Genomic DNA, 19,303 nt, shown 5'->3' with positions numbered 1-19,303 from the left:
ACAGCATGATTTCTGTTCTCATGCTGAAGCAAAGTTCTTAACCTGAGGTACTATTTCTGGGTTAGCGGAGTCTGTAACCTGAAGTGTCTGTAACCCGAGATACCATTGCATTGCTGTTGATTTTTCTTATTGGTCATTTTATTGTTTTATCTTTTTCACAAACCGCTTTGAGGTGTTTTGGTTTTTTTAACCAATCAAGTGGTGTATAAATTTTAGGAAATAAGCAAATAAGTGAAAAGCTTTCCTGGCTGCAGCAGGACAGGCATGGAGCTCAACACCACCTGAGCAGTTTCCTTCTTCTTTGAAACAGCAGGTGCAGAGTCAACACCGAGGCAGAGAATAGATCAGGCAGACTCACTGGACTGCATTTTGTGGGCTGAGACGGTGGCCTTCAGGTGCCCTTAAATCTTACATATTCTGCCACCCTTCCCTTCAAAGAAAGATCCTGGGCCTGGCAACTTAGAATCATAGAATCATAGAGTTGGAAGAGACCACAAGGGCCATCGAGTCCAACCCCCTGCCAAGCAGGAAACACCATCAGAGCACTCCTGACATATGGTTGTCAAGCCTCTGCTTAAAGACCTCCAAAGAAGGAGACTCCACCACACTCCTTGGCAGCAAATTCCACTGTCAAACAGCTCTTACTGTCAGGAAGTTCTTCCTAATGTTTAGGTGGAATCTTCTTTCTTGTAGTTTGGATCCATTGCTCCGTGTCCGCTTCTCTGGAGCAGCAGAAAACAACCTTTCTCCCTCCTCTATGTGACATCCTTTTATATATTTGAACATGGCTATCATATCACCCCTTAACCTCCTCTTCTCCAGGCTAAACATGCCCAGCTCCCTTAGCCGTTCCTCATAAGGCATCGTTTCCAGGCCTTTGACCATTTTGGTTGCCCTCCTCTGGACATGTTCCAGTTTGTCAGTGTCCTTCTTGAACTGTGGTGCCCAGAACTGGACACAGTGCTCCAGGTGAGGTCTGACCAGAGCAGAATACAGTGGCACTATTACTTCCCTTGATCTAGATGCTATACTCCTATTGATGCAGCCCAGAATTGCATTGGCTTTTTTAGCTGCCGCGTCTCACTGTTGGCTCATGTCAAGTTTGTGGTCAACGAAGACTCCTAGATCCTTTACACATGTACTGCTCTCAAGCCAGGTGTCTGGGCTTCTCTGGGCTTTGTATGGGGAAAGGAGATGCCAGCATTTGGAGCAAGAGGGGGGGAGACATCCCCGCTCCCACCGCCCGCCTCAAAGCCAGGCCCTGCACACCCATCTCACCAGGGTGGCGCTGTGGTCCAGCGGCGTATTCAGGTCCACGCCTTCCTTCACCAGCCGGCGGATGTCGTCCACCATGGCACGCTCCACAGCGGAACGGGCCTCCTCAATGGTGTCCTGAGTGATACCTGAGGATGGAGAGGAAGAGGATGAATGGAAAGCAGCCCACTGGGGGCTGGAAAGGGGACGCTGCTGCGCTGGGAGGAGGAAGCAGGGCAGCACCTCTCCGGCAGGGGCATCGAGGACCTGCCCAGAGACACGTCCTCCACCAGGGCTCCGGCTGCTCCTTAAGAACACCGGAAGAGCCTGCCGGATCAGGCCCAGGGCCCATGTTCTTGCAGGAAACCAGCGAGTAGAACCTGAGCACAAGAGCACATTCTCCCCTATTGCAGTTTCCTCCAGCTGTGGAGGCCGAGCAAAACCATAGAATTGTAGAGCTGGAAGGGAGTTAGGAGGGACCCTTAGGATCATGCAGTCCAACCCCTGCAAGGCAGGAGTAATAATAATAATAATAATTTTATTATTTGTACCCCGCCCATCTGGCTGGGTCTCCCCAGCCACTCCGGGCGGCTTCCAACAAAGATTAAAAATACATTAAAATGTCACACATTAAAAACTTCCCTGAACAGGAAGAGGCAGCTGTCGCATGCAAAGATCGAACCTGCAACCTTGGCATTGTCAGCACCATGCATCCTGGCTAGTGGCCACTGATAGCCCCCTCTGTGCCACCTGTCGCCCTCCAGATAATAATAATTATTATTATTTATTTATACCCCGCCTATCTGGCTGGGTTTCCCCAGCCACTCTAGGCAGCTTCCAACAAAACACTAAAATACAATAACCTATTAAACATTAGAAGCTTCCCTAAACAGGGCTGCCTTCAGATGTCTTCTAAAAGTCTGGTAGTTATTTTTCTCTTTGACATCTGGTGGGAGGGCGTTCCACAGAGCGGGTGCCACTACCAAGAAGGCCCTCTGCCTGGTTCCCTGTAACTTGGCTTCTCGCAGCGAGGGAACCGCCAGAAGGCCCTCGGCGCTGGACCTCCAGATGCCATTGCACTACAACAGCAGCCCTGGTAAAACACTCCTGTGCTTAAGAGTTGCAAGGGACCCAGAGGGCCATCTAGTTCAACCCCCTGGAATGCAGGAACCGTGGCATCCATGACAGATGCCCTCCCATTCAACCTCTGCTGAGAAACCTTCCGAGGGAGTCCGCTGAACGGCTCTTGCCGTCAGAAGGTTCTCCCTGCTGCTTCCGAATAGCCCGAGAGGAGAGCACTCACCTTGGTCGGCCATGGCTGTTTCCAGGTAGTCCAACGTGGCATCGTCCTCACAGAGGTCGTACGGCATGTTCCCATCCGAGTTGACGGCCAGCAGGTTGGCGCCTCTGGAGGAGGAGAGGAAGAAGGGGTGGAGAAGCGGTTGGCAGGCAGGCAAGCAAGCAAGCAAGCGTCCCTCTGCCGTGCCCAGGGCCACTGCTGACGGCACGGCCCAACTCTTGGTTGTGTAACAGATACAAGGAGTTATTTCCGTTCCAGAGCAGCAGCGCTAGGAAAACATGCTTTGTGGGTCTTCTTCAGAGAGCGCTGCAGATTGAGTTTCCTCCTCACCCGCGGCTGGGGAGAGTGGCTGAAACGGGATCCTGCTCCCCCACAGCACCCCGCCTCTCCCTCCTGCAAGGGCCCTGCAGCCTCAAGGAAGGGGGTGCTGAGCCCCCGAAAGGCCACCCTGGAGTCAGAAGGGAGCAGCAGAGAAGAGGGGAGTGACTGGAACCTGGAGGGGGGGCAAGGCCAGCTGCAGAGAGCAGCGTCACAATGCAAAACAAGAGAATGTGCTAACTTGTTTTACATTCTTGCCACCACCAAAATTAATTCATTACCTACTTTTTCTGCCACCACCGCCCCCGCTCCAAAAGCTGAAAGTGACCTGTGCTTTTCAGTGCTAGAAATTCCCCAGGTGTGTTTTGCGACTGGCTCGGGTCCAATTGAGACCACGTGGAGATATCTGGATGCCAGGCTGGCGACTGGGAAAAGCAAAAAGCCACTCAGAGTAGGATCTGGAAATATTTTCCTTGAAGCTTGAGTGTCTTTTATTCTGTATTGTTTTATTTGATGCTTTAATGTGTTGTAAACCGCTCTGAGATTGGTTCTTTAAAATATAAAGCAGCAACAACGGCCAGGGGCCAAAAGGGAAAGGGGCCTGCCGAGGCCCCAGCGCCCCTGGGGTGCAGATTTCACCTCCTTCCCAGCATTCGCACCCCCTTTCACCCCAAACACCCCTCAAACCTAGGTCTTCACGGAAGAAACTGACCCAAAGGACTTGCCTTGCTGGGTGGGGGCAATGATCCTCTGAGCTTCACATCCTGCCTCTAAGCAGTGGCAAGCCAAACAGGCCAGGGGGGGTCTGGAGGGGGTCGCAGGGGGGCAATCTCTCCCCCACCCCCACACTTTCTGGCACTCAAGGGCTGAACATGCCCCCAGAACAGAAAAAAGACAGGTATTCAAACCTTTTTTGTAAATTCACTATTAGAAACTGTACTTTGAGTCCTCAATCCTTTATTACTGCACTTTGCTTTACCTAGGTCGAGTTAGGAATATAGTACTTCAGAATTTTTGGGGTTTCTACCCCCTTTTTTGAATTTTGGTCATTTAAAGTTTATGATTTTTCTATTTCCTTCTGAGGAAACGGAATAGTTCAGGGAAACGAGGTTTGTAGTCAGCATCCCTTTAAGGCTTTGTTCAATTTTATTTTTCCTTAAGCTTTTTGATTTTTATTATTTAGTTTATTTCCACAAGATAATATTACTTCTCATTTCAGGGATTTTCATGGCACTTCATTTGTTTTGTGCAATTTCTCAGCAGTGGCAAGCCAAACAGGCCAGGGGCGGTCTGGAGGGGGTCGCAGGGGGGCAATCTCTCCCCCACCCCCACACTTTCTGGCACTCAAGGGCTGAACATGCCCCCAGAACAGAGGTTGCACTTTGGCGTATCAGGGCATTGACTTAGCTGCTGCCTTGAGTTCCCCTGTCTGCATCTTAGCGGCACTTAGGCTGGTAGCCATCACAGCATCCTGCAGCCAAGAGTTCCACAGGTTCATCGCATGCTGTGCAAACGGGAGTTTCTTTTGATGTGCAGTAAACCTGCACATCAATTCCAGCAAACAGCTCCAAGGAGAGGAAGCAAGGCCATTTCTCCATTTCTACCTATCCCCCATTCGCAATCTGTGACCATTTCCTTCATGCTCCCTCCTGTTTAAGCCTCTCTTCATCGCAACAGCGAGGGCTGAAGCACATGAGGCAAAGGACACAGGAGCCCTCACCAGGCAGGGAGACCCGCAACTCAAGGCACAGCAGCTGGGGAACTCTCTGCCACAAGGAGAAAGGGACTGCTACAGATTTCTGCAGAAAGCTCTCTCATTGGCGGGCGGACGTTTTGCTCACAGGAGATCCCCTGCAGGCAGCCAACTACGCCAGTGACACAGTTGCTCTGCCAACAATGAAAGCCTGTTAAATATTTACAGCCCTAGAAGTGAGATCCAAAACAATTGCAGCGCAGCCCAAGAACGTGACCTCAATTCCAGGTGAGGTGAGGAGCCTGGTAATGATGCCATGGGGAGGAGGGGCTGGCTGCCTCCCACAGGGAGCGCAGTGGGTCGAAAGGATGCCCAGATCCTGTTAACAACTTAGAGATGGGAGGCATCCCAGGGGAGAAAGAAGAGAAGAGACCCCTGCAACTCCCCAGTTGTATGCAATTGCACACACGTGCAGGCCAGAAACCCGGAGGTGGTGGGTGACTTGCGAGGAGACCCTCCCCAGAGCCCAAAGATGCTATGGGGTCTCCTCGCGATCCAGAGGCGCAGCGGGACCTTGTGGAGGCTGCTCAGTTGAGGCTAAAGCGGCGGCTGGTGTGCTGCCCCATGTGTCAGTTGTTAGACGGGGAAGCTGAGCAGCCTCAACAAAGCCCCACTGCGCCTCCAGCTCACGAGAAGACCCTCCCCGAAGCCCTACACCAGGCAGGTCCTACGCTCGACTAGCACAAGGGCCTCCCCACTCAGGTTTCAAAGTGTGATCCCTTGTCAGGGGCCCTGCAGAGATGCCCAAGCGGGTGTTAGTTTCTGTTTGTGCCACTGTGCAGTGCTCTTGGAGTCACAGGACTCTGTTTACATTCCTGGGATTCCAGACTGTTGGAAGTCTCACAGAAGACAGGAGACGGATGTGATGTTACTGGTTTCCTGTTCCTTTGTTGTTCAGTTGCTCTCTGTCTTTCACAGAGAGAGGATGATTGCTTTTCTGTCTGTGTAGCTTAGTAATAAGCTCATACCCATGGGACCACCTCTCCTGGTATGCCCCACGGAGGATCTTAAGGTCCATAAATAGCAACAGCCTAGAGGTCCCGGGCCCTAAGGAAATTAGATTAGCCTCAACCAGAGCCAGGGCCTTCTCAACACTGGCTCCGGCCTGGTGGAACACTCTGTCTCATGAGACCAGGGCCCTGCGGAATCTGATTTCTTTCCGCAGGGTCTGTAAGACAGAGTTATTTCATCTGGCCTTTGGCTTAGAATCAGTTTAATTCCCTCCCCCTCCTTCTTTTTCCTTCCTCCTCCTGTGAAGAGGCTATATCCTAATGTTTGAATGTTGTATTTTAATCTTTTTTTAAATTGTATTTTAATTTATTATTATTATTAATAAAACTCTTTGCAATGTAGCTCATAAATCTCGTCACTTCTGCTGCTGGATACTCTGCGTAATGGGAACGTGCTTGGAGCCTCATCAGAGGCTCAGGTCGTTAATCACGTTGGAGGCAATTCCGAAGGGCTCGACTGGCAGAAGAGTCGCTCGGTCAAACGCAACTCTGACAGCGGGGGCCCATCCCCTGGCCCCGGGGGGGGGGGGAATCTCCTTCGTGGCCCTTACTTGTCAATGAGCAGCTCCACCAGATGCAGGTGCCCGCAGGTGGCGGCAGCATGCAGGGGGGTCCAGAGCTCGCTGTCGCAGGCGTTGACGTCGGCCCCGGCTTCCAGCAGCAGCTGCACAATGTCCCTGTAGTCATCGATGCAGCACTGGGGGAAAGGGAAGAAGGGGAGAAGAGGCATGAGGCCAAGGCAGAGCAGAGGGGCTCTCGCTGGGGAGCTTCGCTTGCCCGCAAAACACACCCCACTCCCCTCCAGGAGCAGCAATTCAGGAAGTGTGGCTTCTGCCCAACAGAGAGCGCCCCCCTCCTTCAGCCCTCTCGGCCCTTCCCACCCCACAGCGCATCACTTTCACACAAGAAGGACAGATCTAGGATCCCTCTCACGGGCTCCCCCACGGGAGATGAACCACACACAGCCTGAGCTGAGGAAGCTGGAGGTCTTTAAGGACCCTAGTACCTACGGGACCACCTCTCCCAGTATGCCCCACGGAGGACCTTAAGGTACCTAAATAGCAGCACCCTAGAGGTCCCAGGCCCTAAGGAAGTCAGATTAGCCTCAACCAGAGCCGGGGCCTTTTCAACACTGGCCCTGGCCTGGTGGAACGCTCTGTCTCATGAGACCAGGGCCCTGCGGGATCTGATTTCTTTCCGCAGGGCCTGTAAGACAGAGTTGTTCCGCCTGGCCTTTGGCTTGGAATCAACTTGATCCCCTTCCCCTCTTTCCTTTTTCCTTTCTCCTTCTGTGATGGAACTCCTATTTGGGGACTTCCCTGGCTTTTTTCTGGCCCACGTAGGACCAGTCTGGATAGTTGGCCTTGGTGAAGACTTGACGTTTTCATCCCCAAAAAGTTTTTGATTTGAGTTTCTACTGAAATGAGGCTGCATTTTAATGTTGCATTTTAATCTTGTTTTTAAGTTATATTTTAATCAATTGCTTTTATATCGGGTGTTAGCCGCCCTGAGCCCGGTCTTGGCTGGGGAGGGCAGGGTATAAATAAAATTTACTATTATTATTATTATTATTTCAGAAGATGGGTGGCCATCTGTCATGGATGCTTTAGTTGAGTTTCCTGCATTGCAGGGGGTTGGACTAGATGAACCTAGGGGTCCCTTCCAATTCTACGATTCTGAGCACAAGAGTTTTTTACCAGGGCTGCTTCTCAGCCAGGATAAAACCCGCTAAGCCTCATAACCAGGCTGCTGGAATTTCAGAACGAACTCATTTGGCATCCTGGACCTGCAGGATTTGGTTCTCTGCTCAGGGCAAGGACCCCATCAGGACCAGAGAAGATGTGCGGTAGAAGCTCAAGGACCCCATGAAAGCAAAAGCCTTGGTGTGTAAAAGACTCCGGGCCAGAACAGCACATTAAAGGAAACTAAGTTTGCAGCGGTATGTATTATGCAAAAAAGCCAAGAGGGAATAAACACACCTCCCTGCTGCCAGGCAGACCCCCCTCTAACCACTGGCGCTCCTGCCCCCAAGCGCCACCTCCAGGCATTGCCCACACACTTCAGGCAGGCCCAAATTTGCATCCTGTGGGTCTGAAAACTTGCTCTCTTTTTCTCCTTTGAACAGGAGGCAGGACTCTGAAAGATGAACTCTACACTCCGTTCCAATTTCTATGTTTATAAAATGCAACTGTTTAATTTCTTTGGGCGGGGGGTTATAATTGAAAGAGGATGGGAAGAAAGAGAGGGCATAAATGACAGCTTAGGAAATGGGAAGCTGTGCCTCCACACCCCACAGGCAAGGACCACCCCCCAGAGTAGATAGCTCCGTATCATTCATGGAGGACTTCTTGGGTGGGGGGGGAAGATTCCCACCTAGTACAAGAGGCTTCTGCTTCCTATTCACGCCCCTCTGCCCAGCCAAGGAAGGATATAGGCAGGGACACAAACAGCCGAAAGAAGCTGTGGAACTCAGACTTCCCCCTTTCCCCCTTCCATAGCTACAAGGAGCACATTCACCTGGTGCTATACCATAATAACAACAACAACAACAATAATAATAATTTATTCTTTATACCCCCCCCCCCAATCTGGCTGGGCTTCCCCAGCCACTCTGGGCGGCTTCCAACAAAATCTTAAAATACTGTAATACATCAAACATTAAAAGCTTCCCTAAACAGGGCTGCCTTCAGATGTCTTCTAAAAGTCAGATAGTTGTTGTTCTCTTTGACATCTGGTGGGAGGGTGTTCCACAGGGTGGGCGCCACCACCAAGAAGGCCCTCTGCCTGGTTCCCTGTAACTTGGCTTCTCGCAGGGAGGGAACCGCCAGAAGGCCCTTGGAGCTGGATCTTAGTGTCCAGGTAGAACGATGGGGTGGAGATGCTCCTTCAGCTGCACTGGCTCCCGGTGGAGTACAGGATCAGGTTCAAGGTGAGGGTTTTAACCTTTAAAGCCCTATACGGCCTAGGACCCTCATACCTACGGGACCGCCTCTCCTGGTATGTCCCACAGAGGACCTTACGGTCTGCAAATAGGGAGGTTAGGCTGGCCTCAACCAGAGCCAGGGCTTTTTCGGCCGTGGCTCTGATCTGGTGGAACGCTCTGTCCCAAGAGACTAGGGCCCTGCGGGAATTGACATCTTTCCGCAGGGCCTGCAAGACAGAGCTGTTCCACCAGGCCTTTGGCCCCCTCTCTCCTTCTGTAATCCTCATAGAACTCTAGCCCAATGGTTGCCATTCATTTGATTCTGAATTGATTTTAGAATGAATTGGTTTTAGAATGCATTTCAATTAATTGATTGTGATTTTATGTAAACTGTGTTATTTTTACTGTTGTTAGCCGCTCTGAGCCCGGCTTCAGCTGGGGAGGCAGGGATATAAATAAAAATGTATTATTATTATTATTATTATTATTATTATTATTATTATTAAGGAGGACAGCTTCATAAATACATCTGGGCGTCAATGAACATTCCTCCTAGGAACTCCATTCCCCAAGAGGGGAGAAGGGATGGCAACCGCCTGTCTGAACAGAAAGAATTCCCACCTTGCCCTGTCCAACCTCCCCCCCCCCCCTTCATTTTGCAAGTGAGGGCTGGGATTAAAGGCTCAGCGGGGCACATTTTTCAACCAGAGTTCACAGCATGCAAAGGATCAGCAGAAGGAAATTACATTTGGCACTGGAGGCTGCTGCTTTCTTGCCCAAAGGGGGGGGCAGGCAGCAAGCGGTGGGGTGAGCATAGCAGAGAGACCATAAAAGTCTATGATCCCATGATCATGCCAGGCCCTTTATACCCTGTGGCTGGCTGGCACTGACGATGAGAGGCAGGTGGGGAACCTGGAAAGCAGGTACGGGGCTCACCTGGTGCAAGGCAGTGAGGCCATCTTCATTGTACAAATTGGGGCTGAGGCCGCTCTGGAGGAACTGGCGAACTGCAAGAAACAAAAGACCCTTTTTAGACAAGCAGGAGAGCCCAGACTCATAGCTGTCAACTTTCAGATTTGAAAATGAGGGATCAGCAGCCTCACCCGTCCCGGGGACAGTCTACGGGATATCTAACAATCCGGGATAGCAGCGGGAAACGGCGCTGGAATAAGGGGATTTCTCGCAAAAAAAGGAAAGGTTGACAACTATGACCTGACTGGGTCAGGGAGTCACAGGGAACAAGAGGGTGCAGGGATAGGAAGAGAAACAAGGACTCCCCCCTGTATAATCCACACAGATTCTGGGAGCCCAGTCATTTTGAGAATGTACTGATCGTTTTTGCACAGTACTCAGTACTTGGTTTGGGGCCCTTTTGCATCAATTACTGCCTCAATGCGGTGTGGCATGGATGTTATCAGCCTGTAATGGATGCACAAGGGGCCCAAACCAAGTACTGAGTACATATGCATGCTTCTACTTCTCAGAGGTCCAATACTGCTCTATTTGCAATCCTTGTTTTGCTGATTTTATTTAATATTCTGATTTTCTGAGACTGTTAATTTGGGGTTTTCATCAGCTGTACACCATGATCATCACAATTATAACAAATAAAGGCTTGACATATCTCGCTTTGCATGTCATGAGTCTATCTCATATATTAGTTTCACCTTTTACGTTGAATTACTGAAATAAATGAACTTTTCCATGATATTCTAATTTTCCAAGTTTCACCTGTACTAGCTGCTTTGCTTCTCAATATTCTCTGCTTGGCCTCTGTCATTTTCTCCTACCAATAGGAAACCTACATACCTATATGGGCTCTTGGATACCCCATAAGGGAAAAAGCGCAGATTTTTGTTTACAACGCCACACACTGGGCAATCCATCGGCTGCGGTTTTGATCACCTTAAAGGGCTGCTAACTCCTTTAAGGCTCTTCTTGCCCGTGCTTGGGAGGAATCGCCTTCCCGCATGACGTAACAAAGAGAGTGCAGCAGTGACCACAAACACCTCTGGCACTGAAGCGCATCGACAGTCCCGGGAGCAGCCGAGGTGACGCAGGCAGGGAGGCCACTCAGGTTGGCCAGGTTGGGTAAGTAGGTTAACACCTTGGCCTGGCCTGGCCCAGGTTTGTAACCCAGGCTCCCTCGACACCACAAGTTGTCGACTGTTTATAGCTGGCTCAAAGAGAGCAGCCACATCCTTTGCCCTGGCTGAAACTGGAGCCTCCAGCTGGGGTGGAGCCTGGGCAAGGACAGGCGTTTAGGGTGCATGTCAGCAACACAACAGGCTTAAGATGTGCATCACTAAGTGTCAGATGCTGGTGGTGGTTGCTCATGAGTAACCAGGCAGGGCTCCAACCTGGCTCTTACAGGTTTTATTGTGCAAACTACCGTCTTTTTCGCTCTATAAGACGTACCAGACCACAAGACGCACCTAGTTTTTGGAGGAGGAAAACAAGAAAAAAAATGTTCTGAATTTCAGAAGCCAGAACAGCAAGAGGGATCACTGCGCAGTGAAAGCAGCAATCCCTCTTGCTGTTCTGGCTTCTGGGATAGCTGCGCAGCCTGCATTCACTCCATAAGACGCACACACATTTCCCCTTACTTTTTAGGAGGGAAAAAGTGAGTCTTATAGAGCAAAAAATACAGTATTTACAGTGCAGATCTACCAAGTTCACATCCGTCTCAGTCACTTGCAGAATCCGGGAGTGGCCCCTTCCGGCTTCTCCCCCAACATAAGAACTTTGGCACCCCAAGCCTCGGCCTCCCCTCCTTGCGTTTCACCCCTCTACACAAGGTGGGCGACGGAAGGGGCGTGCATCCCTCCTGGCCAGCCCGGCTAGGTGAGGCGCTGGGGCTCTCAGCAGCATCCTTGAGCCCTTTCCTCGCTCGGCTGGCCCCTTCCCTCTCTTCCCCACTGGAGGTGTGGCTCCTCAGGAGTTTCGGAGGCTCTCTGTATCCCAACGGCCCCCCGCCTCCCTCCCCGGTTCTGATGGCCAGATCCAGGAACTGAATAAGCCCTCACCTTGACCAAAACAAAACCAGCCCCTTTGCTAGAAGTGAGGGAGTGGGCAGCCCAGGCAGGGGGGAGGATGAACCATGCTCCCCCTTCTCCAGCACAGGCTGACACGGGGCAAGCAGGCTGACTTAAGGGTTGCATCCTGGTGGCAGCAGCCCAACCACCCCCTTGGCTCCACAGAGCTGCGAAGGGACCCAGAGCAGGGGTCAGCACCCTTTTTCAGCAGGGGACCGGTCCACAATCCCTCAGACCATGTGGGGGGCCGGACTATATTTTTTTTCGGGGGGAAATAATGAACGAATTCCTATGCCCCACAAATAACCCAGAGGTGCATTTTAAATGGAAGCACACATTCTACTCAAATGAGATAAAGCCAGACACAAACACACAAACCCCGGACAGATCACAGCTAATCATAATTGTAATGGCTTTAGGGGTTGCTCGTGCGTAAGTTGCCGCCACTCCTGGCTAGGTTGCCTGGTTAACCCTTTTCTGTCTGGACAGCCCTTCACTCCGTGGCTGTTTCAGTCGCTAGCAGAATCCGTCAGTGGGCGTTTCTTGAACCTCTTCCAGCACAAAAGTTCTTTGACGCCAAGTCTCCGCCTACTCTCCCTGCACGGAAGTCTTCTGCGCAGGGTGGGTGTGGGTAGCGGAGGACCTGTGCTCTCCCCGCTGGTCTCCGGCGAGGAGTCCTGGAGCCCCCTCGCCGATTCCCCCATCTGCCCCCCTTTATCCCTGGTGTCACGCTGATTTCCTTCCCCAGCCGATGAGCTGTCTCTCTCCCTGCTGGGCCCTTCTCCAGCATCGCTTGGGAGCCTTGCCTCCGCCTCTGGCTCCAATGGCAGTTCCCTGACAATAATCTTTTACCCTGGTGTACAAAGTTTACATCGCCTTTAATGAGTCCTAGTGTTATGAGAGAGGGAGGGGAATTTTTCTCAAGCAAGTGTCTGGAACAAGGCAGGCTCCTGGGAGCCTTTGGGGGGGGTCTCTGACCTCCCCCAGCCCCAACCGAGGCCTTACTTGTGTAATAAAAAAATTTAAGGTCTCATATATATAATAAATGTTCATAAATGTACCAAGCAAACACGTACATAAATATATAAACCACATGTCTGGAGCAGCACAGGAAGACAGTCCTGAAACCATTTTGACTCCCAGAACTGACCAAATGTTTTCTCTGCAAGGAGGGAGGGGGTGAGGGAACCTTCCCATTGTCTCAGGAATTGGGTAATCACCATCTCAAAGGAATGGGCAGACTACCAGGAAAGGCAATCAGATAAAGCATTATCAGATAGCCTGGCAGACAGGAAAAACAACACTCAAATTTCTGCTGTAGACAGCCTTTTCTGTGGTGTAGGTATGATGTATCTGGGGGGTGGTCTTCTACACCCCTTCTGTGATGTCTGTATGATTCAGGAATTAAGTAGTTATAATGACAAAAGAGTGGCCAAAACCCAGATAATGCAATCAGGTAACTTGCCAGACAGGAGATAAACAACGCACTCAGATTTCTGTTGTAGACCGCCTTTTCTTTGATGTATGTATGAGGTTTCTGGGGTCGTCTTAGACTCCAGGGCGGGCAATTTAAAATGTCTATATAAGGGCAGGCACACCTTTGTTCTGGGTCTTCCTCCTCCTCCTTCTGCATGTGAGGGGAGCACCCTGTTGCAACAGATCAATAAAGATCAGGCTTACGAGCTGGTTTGCTTCTCAATATTCTCTGGGCTGGCCTCTGTTATTTTCTCCTACCCATGGAGAACCTACAAAGGACACTATAAGGGCTCTTGTGTCCCCCATAAGGGAATAAGGGCAGATTTTGTTTGCAACATTGCCACGGGCAGGCAGGCTGCAGCGTTCATCAGGAAAGCCTGCCCCACTGTGACCCCAGGCAGGACCTCGCTCACGTCAGGAGGGTCACAGCATGGTCAGGAAGGAGCGGTGTGGCTTCCACGTGACTCCCTCACCGGGGCTTTGATCGCTATTGAAAGAGGAACGATTTTGTCCATGTTGCCCTGCAGGATGGAACAATAATCTGCGCTGTGTGACCTCAACATCGCAACAGTGGGCCGGTCGCTTAAATTAAACAGTCAGATGCAATTAAAAAAATCAGAGCTAAAACCCAAGAGGGTGTGTGGGTGTGTTTTGTTTTAGCAAAGAGAATCTCTCATGCTAACCACCGCAAACCCTGGAGTACGTGAGCTGCAAATGCTTTTGGGAGAGGCAGCTCAAGGGCAAAAGGAGGTCCTGTTCAGAAGGGCCCAGACACAATTCTTTGTGGTCTCCCTAAGAAATCTCACTTAACTCCAGAGCCACCAATGCAGGATCAGCCAGGAGACTCTGGGCAAACTGGGTGTGTGGTTTCATACCAAGCAAATGCCGCAACACAGACACCCTTCTGCTTTTCCAGATAATAATAATAATAAAAAATAATAATTTATTATTTATACCCCGCCCATCTGGCTGGGCTTCCCCAGCCACTCTGGGCGGCTTCCAACACAATATTAAAATACAATAACCTATTAAACATTAAAAGCTTCCCTAAAGAGGGCTGCCTTCAGATGTCTTCTAAAAGTCTGGTAGTTGTTGTTCTCTTTGACATCTGGTGGGAGGGCGTTCCACAGGGTGGGTGCCACCACCGAGAAGGCCCTCTGCCTGGTTCCCTGTGACTTGGCTTCTCGCAGGGAGGGAACCGCCAGAAGGCCCTCGGCGCTGGACCTCAATGTCCGGGCAGAACGATGGGGGTGGAGACGCTCCTTCAGATGACAGATCACAGCCAATAAATGGATAAGGGCAACAGGGGGACAGGACAGGAACCCCGTCATCTCTCTTGGAGCCAGAAGAGACCCAAAGGGTCCCCAAGTATGGCACAATGGTTACTGGACTAGGACCTGGGAGACCAGCGCTGAAATCCCCACTTGGCCACTCACTGGGTGGCACAGCCTCTCTCAGCCTAACCTACCTCACAGGGCTGGCGTGAGGATAAAATGAGAACGACATAGGGCCCTTGAGCTCCTTGGAAGAAAGGTAGGGTGCAAATATAATAAGAAAGTAACTCGTAAACTTCAGAGCTCAAGACGATCAATGCAAGAAACTTCCTTCTTGCCAGCCTAGAGTGCTACCCAAGGCATATTATGACAGAAGCAAGCAAGCACATCATTGGAAGCTAATTATTTTAACTAGTCCCTTGATTTTATCTCTGCTGTGACCTGCCTCCTCCCTTTGTTTTTAAGTTTATAGTAATAATAATAATAATAATTTCAATCTATATCCTGTTTTCCTCTCAAGGGAGTCCAGGGCAGCAGACACAACAATGACAAAACATTAAAACCAGTTAGAAACTTTCAAGAAATTTAAAATGTTCTAAACACATGACCTCAACCAATAATTTCAGAGTTGCCAGGAAGACTGCCCTTTGGCCATCCAATGCCTAGGCCAACAGGACTGTTTTCCAATTCCTCCTGAAAGTTACTAATGTTGGAGACAGACTTGCCTCGCTAGGGAACCACCACGGAAAAGGCCCTGGCATGGGTCAATGCCAGTCCAGAAGCCCTCAGTGCCCGTGTCACCACCAAAGCCTTTTCAGCCAATTGCAGGTGGCGCAGTGCTTTCAGCACCCACAACACATGGTCCCCTCATTCTGAAAGGGATTGCAAACTGCCTTGAGCTTATGTGTTTTTAAATGGAAAGGTACATAAGGCTGATACTGTGGGAGGCACCTACTTGCACAAGAAGGAGCCTTTTTCTCACTCTGTGACTGCCTCAGGGCAAACAGTCGCATGAACAGTCCCAGAGCTGGTGCCACAGGCACAAGGAGCTGGGAGACAACAATAATAATAATAATAATAATAATAATAATAATAATAATAATAAATTATTTATTTATACCCTGCCCTGTTAGGGCAGCTAACACCAGTAAAATTACAGTAAAAACATAATTGGGGGGGGGGACCAATATAAAATACAGGTTAAAATGCAATTTAAAATGCAGCCTCATTTTAAAAATAGCCCATAGATCAAAACCGTAAGGGGAGGGAAACATAAGGGTCAGAGTGAGTCCAAACCAAAGGCCAGGCGTAAGAGCTCTGTCTTGAAGGCCCTGCGGAAAGATGTCAAGTCCTGCAGGGCCCTGGTCTCTTGTGACAGCACTCCACCAAGTTGGGGCCAGTACTAAATAGGCCCTGGCCCTAGTTGAGACCAATCCAGCCACCTTGCGACCTACAAAGTGTTGTTATTTGTGGACCTTAAGGTCCTCTGCGGGGCATACCAGGAGAGGCAGTCCTGTAGGTCCGTGGGTACATGCAGAAGAGAGCAACGAAGATGACCAAGGTAAATGGTTGAGGGAGTTGGGGATGTTCAGCCTGGCTAAGAGGTGACTGAGAGGAGATGGAATCACAGAGTTTAAGCGACCGCGAGGGTCATCCAGTCCAAATCTCTGCAGTGCAGGAATCTTAGCTAAAGCATCCATGACAGATGGCCATCAAAGCCCTGCTTAAAAACCTTCAAGGAAGGAGAGACCACAACCTCCCGAGGGAGACCAATATGATGGCCATCTTCCAATATCTGACGGGCTGTCCCACGGAAGATGGAGCAAGCTTGTTTTCTCCTACTCCAGAGGGTAGGATTCAAACCAATCCATTCAAGTTACAAGAAAGGAGATTCCGACCCAATGACAGGAATGATAATAATAATAATTTATTATTTGTACCCCGCCCATCTGTCTGGGTTTCCCCAGCCACTCTGGGAGGCTTCCAACAAAGATTAAAATGTCTTCTAAAAGTCAGGCAGTTGTTTATCTCTTTGACATCTGAAGGGAGGGCGTTCCACAGGGCGGGCGCCACCACCGAGAAGGCCCTCTGCCTGGTTCCCTGTAACCTCACTTCTCGCAGGGAGGGAACCACCAGAAGGTCCTCGGAGCTGGACCTCAGTGTCCGGGCAGAACGATGGGAGTGGAGACACTCCTTCAGAAGAATTGTGATGGCAAGAGCTGTCCAACAGTGGGACGGACTCCTTCAGGAGTCTACCTGTCTGAAGCCTACCTGTCTGAAGCTACAGCCAAACCAGTCCTCCCCGCCACCACCTCAGCAGCTGACTCCTGGAGCTGGCTCTGGAACTGTCCCTGCTGGCAGGGTCACCCAGGAGTCCCAAGCACCGCAATGGAACCAAGGCTAGCGAGGTCCGAGGGCGAACAACGGCAACCATGTCTGTTCTCCAAACCCCAAATGCAATATTTAAAGGCCACTGTCACTTCCAATATCCAGCCAAGCAAAAGGAGCAGCAATTTGTTCCACATTTCCTGTGCACCTTGGAGGCTCAAGAGCCAAGGCCTGACAAACCCAAGTGAACCAGAGATCCAGGAAATCAAGGCCAGCGAGAAGGAAGCCAGTCTTGATAGCAGCACGGGGAGAGTTTGGGTAGCAGGTTTTGTCAAGTGCCAAAAGGTCCCCAGAGAGACAGCTGAGGCCAAACCGCAAGCCTTTGTGCACACCTAGAAGCTGGATGCGGTCCAAGGGCGAGGGGTGTGTTTTCCGGCCCCAACCCCTTATGAAAACACCTGCTGTCTTCCAGCCAGGAACCTCTCCCTGCCAACAGAAACTCGCCAGAAACCCCGAGGCAGAGGGAAAACACCTATGGAGGCAGCAGGAACCGGCCCTGTTTATGCACCAAGGGGATGCAGTCAATATTGAGTCAGCCGCCTACCCAGGAGGGTGTTCAGTGGTAGAAAGCGTCGAGTCGATCAAACATAGGGTGGCAAGAGGGGCATTGAAGCAACAATGGGAGCGCGAGATGGCACAAGGGAGGGGTTCTATGGACTCAGCAGCCACGCAGCATGAAAACCCCAACAGTCCAATTCCTCTTTATCAATTGCATCTCAAGGGGAACAAGGGAAAGCTTGGCCTGCTGTCTCAGATGCCTTCAGAGTGTGTCCTAGGCCTCCTTCCAGAATCATCCCACTTCCCTTAAGCATGACTCACAAAATCACAGAACAGCAGAGTTGGAAGGGCAATGCAATGCAGGAATCTCAGCTAAATCACACATGCCCAGACTGCATAAGGGCCACTGCAGAGAAGCAGGTCAGTTGGTGTCACCCCTTCAGGGTCATTGTGAAGCTAAAGGTACCCCCCCCCTTTATGTCCATATAGTTGAATTATTATCCAGTAGGAGAAAGTGAGTGGTCCATTATTGGATGGTAGTTGGCACTGAGTTTTTTCTCACTGCTCAGAGAGGGAATCTGGTCTGTAAGGTTCCTCTGTGTTGCAACGTCACTTAATGCCAGTCTATGAGACTGGACTGGTACAGAGTCAGGCCCTCCCTGGGTGGGTGACAAGGAAGGGGTGGTTATGATGCATCTTGAGCTGGCTTCTTGCTTCAGAGACAGAAGTGGGGAAATGAGCTGGCTGTAAATGATGCCTGATGCTGCCAGGGATTCTTTACGGACTAGACATTCCCTTTGCGGCAAGTGGTTGCTTGGGAATTAACTGCGTTATGGGGGTGGCTGATGGGAATGGCTGAGAGAGACTGGTATGTGGGGGTCGGGGGGGCAGGCAAGGATGTGCTTTGTGAAACAAGAGAGTGGAGAGAGGGTGCAGTCTCTAAACCCAGCGGTTTTGCTCAGCCGCTAATGAGTTTTGTAACATGTGATTTCCTTTCAGGCATTTAAGAGGATGTTTTGTTTTGTTCCTAATCAGGCCGCTTTACAACATGGACTTTCATTGCATTTTGGCATTCGGTTTTCATTTGCAATGCTTCATCTCAATATCTTGTAATGCTGTAGCTGTGATGCTTTAAGGCATCCTTTATCTGTTTAAAGATATTGTTTCGCTAAATAACTTTTAATGCTGTTTTTGTGGATTTGCGACTCAACGTCGTGAGAGTTTGCAGCAGTGAGGGTATGAAGGATCCCATTGTTCTTGCTGGCCGAGCAGGACTAGATCTGTTTCGGGTGAACACATGAGGACAGGCTTCTTCATGGGAAGAGAACAGCTCAGAAAGGCAAGCAATTGCCTAGGGTGGTGGGCTCACCCTGGCTGAGGGTCTTCAAGCAGAGACAGGACAAACCATCTCTTGGGGATGCTGATGCTCTGGATTTCTTGCTAAGGGTGGGGAAGGGGATGCGCTAGATGGCCAGCCTTGATGCCGAAATCCAGGATCCCCTGAGCTCTGCAAGTGCAGCTTTCTCCTGATTGAAGTACAGAGTGTTTGAGGACCGGGACATTCGCAGGGAAACCAAAATGCTTGTTTACAAAGCTATTGTGCTGCCAACCTTACTATATGTTTGTGAAACATTGACCACTTATAAACACCATCTCCAGCTCCTTGAAAGATTCCATCAATGGTGTCTCCGAAAAATTTTACACATCACTTGGGAAGACAGGCAAACTAATATGAGTGTACTGGAAAAAGCAAAGATCACCCGTGTCAAAGCAATGATTCTTCAACATCAACTTTGTTGGACTGGTCATGTTGTGCGGATGCCTGATGATCGTCTTCCAAAGCAACTGCTCTATTCCCAACTTTAAAATGGAAAGCGTAATGCTGGTGGTCAACAAAAGAGGTTTAAAGACTGTCTCAAGGCAAATCTAAAAAATGTAGTATACACACTGACAACTGGGAAACACTGGCCTGTGAGCGCTCCAGTTGGAGAACAGCCTTTACCAAAGGTGTCATGGGCTTTGAAGACACTCGAACTCAGAACGCAAGGGAGAAACGTGCTAAGAGGAAGGCACG

General features: G+C 50.3%; 1 protein-coding gene across 2 annotated transcripts in view; it reads right to left on the bottom strand.

Annotated features, from left to right (window-relative positions):
- Positions 1–19,303, bottom strand: part of PPP1R16A (protein phosphatase 1 regulatory subunit 16A) — a 53,255-nt gene that overhangs the window by 10,529 nt on the left and 23,423 nt on the right. For both annotated transcript variants that reach the window (XM_083622115.1, XM_083622116.1), the window contains exons 3-6: positions 9,495–9,565; positions 6,187–6,332; positions 2,558–2,661; positions 1,279–1,403 (exon numbers count right to left, since the gene is read on the bottom strand). In XM_083622115.1, coding sequence (XP_083478241.1) covers positions 1,279–1,403; positions 2,558–2,661; positions 6,187–6,332; positions 9,495–9,565 — 446 coding nt within the window. The remainder of the gene's footprint in view (positions 1–1,278; positions 1,404–2,557; positions 2,662–6,186; positions 6,333–9,494; positions 9,566–19,303) is intronic.

The sequence above is a fragment of the Podarcis filfolensis genome, assembly GCF_964270895.1.
Source record: "Podarcis filfolensis genome assembly, chromosome: 7".
Taxonomy (NCBI): Eukaryota; Metazoa; Chordata; class Lepidosauria; order Squamata; family Lacertidae; genus Podarcis; species Podarcis filfolensis.
Note: the sequence above shows the minus strand (reverse complement) of the source record. Positions and strands in the feature narration are given on the sequence as shown.